The 3,983-nt window shown below is 32.6% G+C and overlaps 1 protein-coding gene across 2 annotated transcripts in view; it reads right to left on the reverse strand.

Moving 5' to 3' along the window:
* LOC107008312 (2-oxoisovalerate dehydrogenase subunit beta 2, mitochondrial-like) overlaps positions 1 to 3,756 on the reverse strand; it is a 10,514-nt gene extending 6,758 nt beyond the window's left edge. For both annotated transcript variants that reach the window (XM_015207294.2, XM_027914010.1), the window contains exons 1-6: positions 3,432 to 3,756; positions 2,082 to 2,193; positions 1,858 to 1,893; positions 1,708 to 1,767; positions 1,575 to 1,632; positions 1,393 to 1,490 (exon numbers count right to left, since the gene is read on the reverse strand). In XM_015207294.2, coding sequence (XP_015062780.1) covers positions 1,393 to 1,490; positions 1,575 to 1,632; positions 1,708 to 1,767; positions 1,858 to 1,893; positions 2,082 to 2,193; positions 3,432 to 3,601 — 534 coding nt within the window. In that variant the 5' untranslated portion in view covers positions 3,602 to 3,756. The remainder of the gene's footprint in view (positions 1 to 1,392; positions 1,491 to 1,574; positions 1,633 to 1,707; positions 1,768 to 1,857; positions 1,894 to 2,081; positions 2,194 to 3,431) is intronic.
* Positions 3,757 to 3,983: the final 227 nt, after the last annotated feature.

Consider the following 3,983-nt stretch of genomic DNA (forward strand, 5'->3'; position numbering starts at 1 on the left):
GGGGGGGGGGTACATTAATGTTTTTGAAAAACAAATTTATACCACATGAGAAGGAGAAGAAGGGTTAAAAACTTGAACACATAAAGACGATTACTAACAATTTTTCAAATCAGATGAGGTAGTGAAATCAAGAGATGGAGGTGTAATTTTGATCAATAGCTCAACTCGAATCACGAGGATAGTTTCATGCATTTGTATAGGTTAGAAAAGTTGGCTATGCTCATAAAATTAGGGCAGCAAAAGTAGAGGATATCATGAATAATATGAGAGTTAGAAAAAACTACAGTTAAAATGGAATCTCTAAGCAGGTTTAGAAGTGTCTGGGAGAGGTTGAAAGTGAAACAGTACATTTTACCAAGCCATTATATGTTACAGTAAGGAGAACAAAGATGTCAAACGAGTGGAGAAAGATTATATTGATTCCAATATGTATTACCATAAGATGAGACTTTAGAGATGAGTGATAGAGCATATACTTAGGGACAATACAACGATACCAATTTGGATTTGTGCACAGCAGAAAGCTATATATTTTCTTCGAAGACTGATGAATTTATAATGAGAGGAAGAAGAATATACATGTGATACTCATAGAGAAAAAGAAATAGAGTGCCGAGGACAGTTGAGATTTATGCACACCATACCAGTCCTATACTCATTGAGAAAGAGAAAATAGAGTTCCAAGGACAATTTGGATTTCGCATGGTACATGACATATCAATATTGTTCTTGGTCTCCTAACTGTAAAAGGTTGATTCAGCATTTCCCGATTCTTAGTTTAAGAGATTAAGGGTGTTTGGACTGGCTTAAAAGTTGGTCAAACCTACTTTTAAAAATTTAATACTTCTAGAAGTGTTTGACAAATATAAAAATAACTTAAAGCAAGTAAAATGACTTAAATAAGTCAGAAAGTGTTTGACAAGATTAAAAAACATAGAATAAGTTTAAAATGACTTAAAATAAGTTAAAAAACAAAATGAGGCCTCCCCCTAATTTTTATTTTTTGACTTAAAAGTCATATCAGTTTGACTTTTAATTTTTGACTTAAAGGCTACTTTTTTAAGTACATCAATGAACAACGAATGCTGCATACAGATGAAACATTACTAAAAGGTACTCTTAGGAGAAACTGAAGTAGCTAGATTTATTTCTGAATGCAAAGTAGATGAGATTTCCTATGTAGTGCAGTGCTTGAATATAAAGCTGCCACTCACTTGGCAAATAGAATTTCTGAAGAAATAACAACTGTGACAACCTCAAAGCCGAGGGACACACTAAGGGTGCGCTACTTGGACTCCTCCCACATTTATCAGAACATGTAATATTCTGATTCTAAGAAAACTCATGCAAAAGAAACCTGACAAGTGTAAGATGCACAGAAAGATGTGGTACCTTTATACCAGGAACATGGCAGAAGAAAGATTCAGGGGATTGAGAGTGGTAATGCCCACCATGTCCAACAGCTCCATAAGGTGCTCTTATAGTTAAACCTGGAAACCATGAGCCAGTTCAGCATCTTGAAACTTCGAGAAAATGATGAACTGCAATAAAGTCATAAGTTTTCTTCCAGTTACCTCCGCAGTTGAACTGGTTACCACTCCGGTATCTGAATTTCGCAGCTTCATTGACAATCTACAAAACAAAATTTTGAAAGTCAATACTATATCATGATAAAGTGCTAGTACATGACTTAGCATGGATGCGTACCTGATCAAAAGCAGGAAATATATAATCTGCAAATTGAATTTCTGCTATAGCTCGATTGTCCTGAAATTTTAGGCAACAAAAAAAAATTAACAATATCAGCAAACAGTTGAGAAATATTTAGCTTTTAGTATTTAGAGCTCAGAAACTAACCATTGCAGCAAGACCAATCGCAAATCCAACTATGCCCTGCACATCAAAAACCATTAGTGGATACACTTCTTGACACAAAAAAAGTGACTTGTATTAAATGAAATTCATGCTGAATTTACTATTATTAAAACAATGAAATAGTAAGTATTATTATTTATTGCTCAGGTCTTCCACCAAAAAAGGGCTAGAGCAGACATGGAATACGGTAGATAAGCTACATATACCTGCTCACACAGAGGAGTGTTAAAGACCCTCTGTTTTCCAAATCGGTCAACTAGCCCAGTAGTGCAACGAAAGACACCACCAAAACCAACATCTTCTCCAAATACATAAGAACTGAGAAGAAAATTCATCTTACATCACATTATGAAGTATTCACCATAAACATGCGTATAAAATTGCAAGAAAAATAGAGAACAGGTCGATGAAGGCATGAGCCTAAGGAGATGTTGAAATGATCAGGCATTATTTGAAAAGGTTAAGATGTTATTTAGATGCAACGCAAAGAAGGATAATAGGTCAACTAATTCCAAAAAGTCAAGTCGGAGGCGACTGATAAATCATATGATGGAAAAGGATAAAAGCTAAATGTTCAGGCTATCATCCTTGTACTTTTTCATAAAATTAACGCCACTACATCGTTGCATTACTTTTAAAGACTGTTCTGGCCTTTTTGACAGTAAAAGAGGCCTTTTTAGGCTAAATTTCACAATTATTCCTGTAGAAAAAGCAAAGAATGAGAAAGCTGTGGGAGCAACCTCTTTCTTCTTATATTGAGAAAAGCAGCCTCTTTATTTTTCTTTTTGAACAACCCCTTCACGACTTAACCATTACCATTCTCATATGTTATTGCTTAAAATCAGTTGGCATGCAAATAGAAAATAATAAAACATCAATGGGAAATAAGAGTGAACTAGTTTGATTTCCTAAGGTCATCTGATTATTGCAGACTCAATACTAAATTATGCTTAAACGTGAAAATATCATATTTAAAACTAAATATCAAATACTTATGACCCTCTAGATGAGAATTGAAGGGTCGTATATTTATTTTTAAAATAAGTAAAATAATTTAAGATCATCCTAGCTTAAGGAAAAGATGATCAGGATTCTCTACTTGTCTCATTATTAAAATCTTAATTGGCAATTCAATGGCGTACCTCACACATATAGTCATATTCCCTTAACTTAAAGTTGGTACTTTTCCCTTTGTTTCTTGTTTTCCTTCTCTATCCACATAGTAAAACCACTAATCTTTCTAGACAGCAATTTAACAATACTACCAAAATGTGATCAAGTAATATATTGATCCAGTAGCGAAGCCAAAGGCGCTAGCGCAGAACCAGTAGCTTTGATTCAAACCCTAAAAAGAAAATAATCTACCGTCTCTGTGACAATAATTTATTTAGTTCCTTCCAAAAAGAATGATTTTTTTTTCTTTTTTGGAACCATAAGATTCAAAATTTCGTCAAAAAAGGATAAACATAAGGAGTTGTAATTCACAATCCATAAACCAAACTTTTTGGCTGTAGCTCTGGATTGATCTACTACAAAAAAAAAAGTAGGAAAATTACCGAGGATCAGAGTCTAAAGCGATGTGAAGAGCTTGATTAATAGCAGAGAAAAGGTTGACAGATTTGGTGGAAGTGTCATTTTTGTTAACTGTTGAGGAAAATCCCATACAACTTTGATTTTTGGATGAAATTGCAGCCAATTTCCCAATTCTTTTGAAATTGCTACCCATTTTCTTTGAACTTTCTCTCAAGAATGTTGGAATCTGAACAAGAAGAGCACAATTGAGATTCAAAGTCAAAGCATCTATTATAGAGTTGGGTATGCACTCCCCAATTCAATGTCTCTTTTTTTATAAAGTAATAATAAAATGGAACGTAAATAACTTGCGCATTTTTCACGATTATCCTTTAATATTATTTAATATATTTCAATTTACTCATTATACTATTAGATATAAAAGGTGTCTAATCTAATATATATTATTTAATTTAATTTTATTAATGACTATTTTATAATATTTTTAAATAATATATGTGATATTTTGAAAATCATAATAATAATAAATTAGAATAATTAAATTATTTCTAAATTTAAATAAATTTTAAAAAGTA

This window comes from Solanum pennellii, chromosome 1 (genome assembly GCF_001406875.1).
Source record: "Solanum pennellii chromosome 1, SPENNV200".
Lineage (NCBI taxonomy): Eukaryota > Viridiplantae > Streptophyta > Magnoliopsida > Solanales > Solanaceae > Solanum > Solanum pennellii.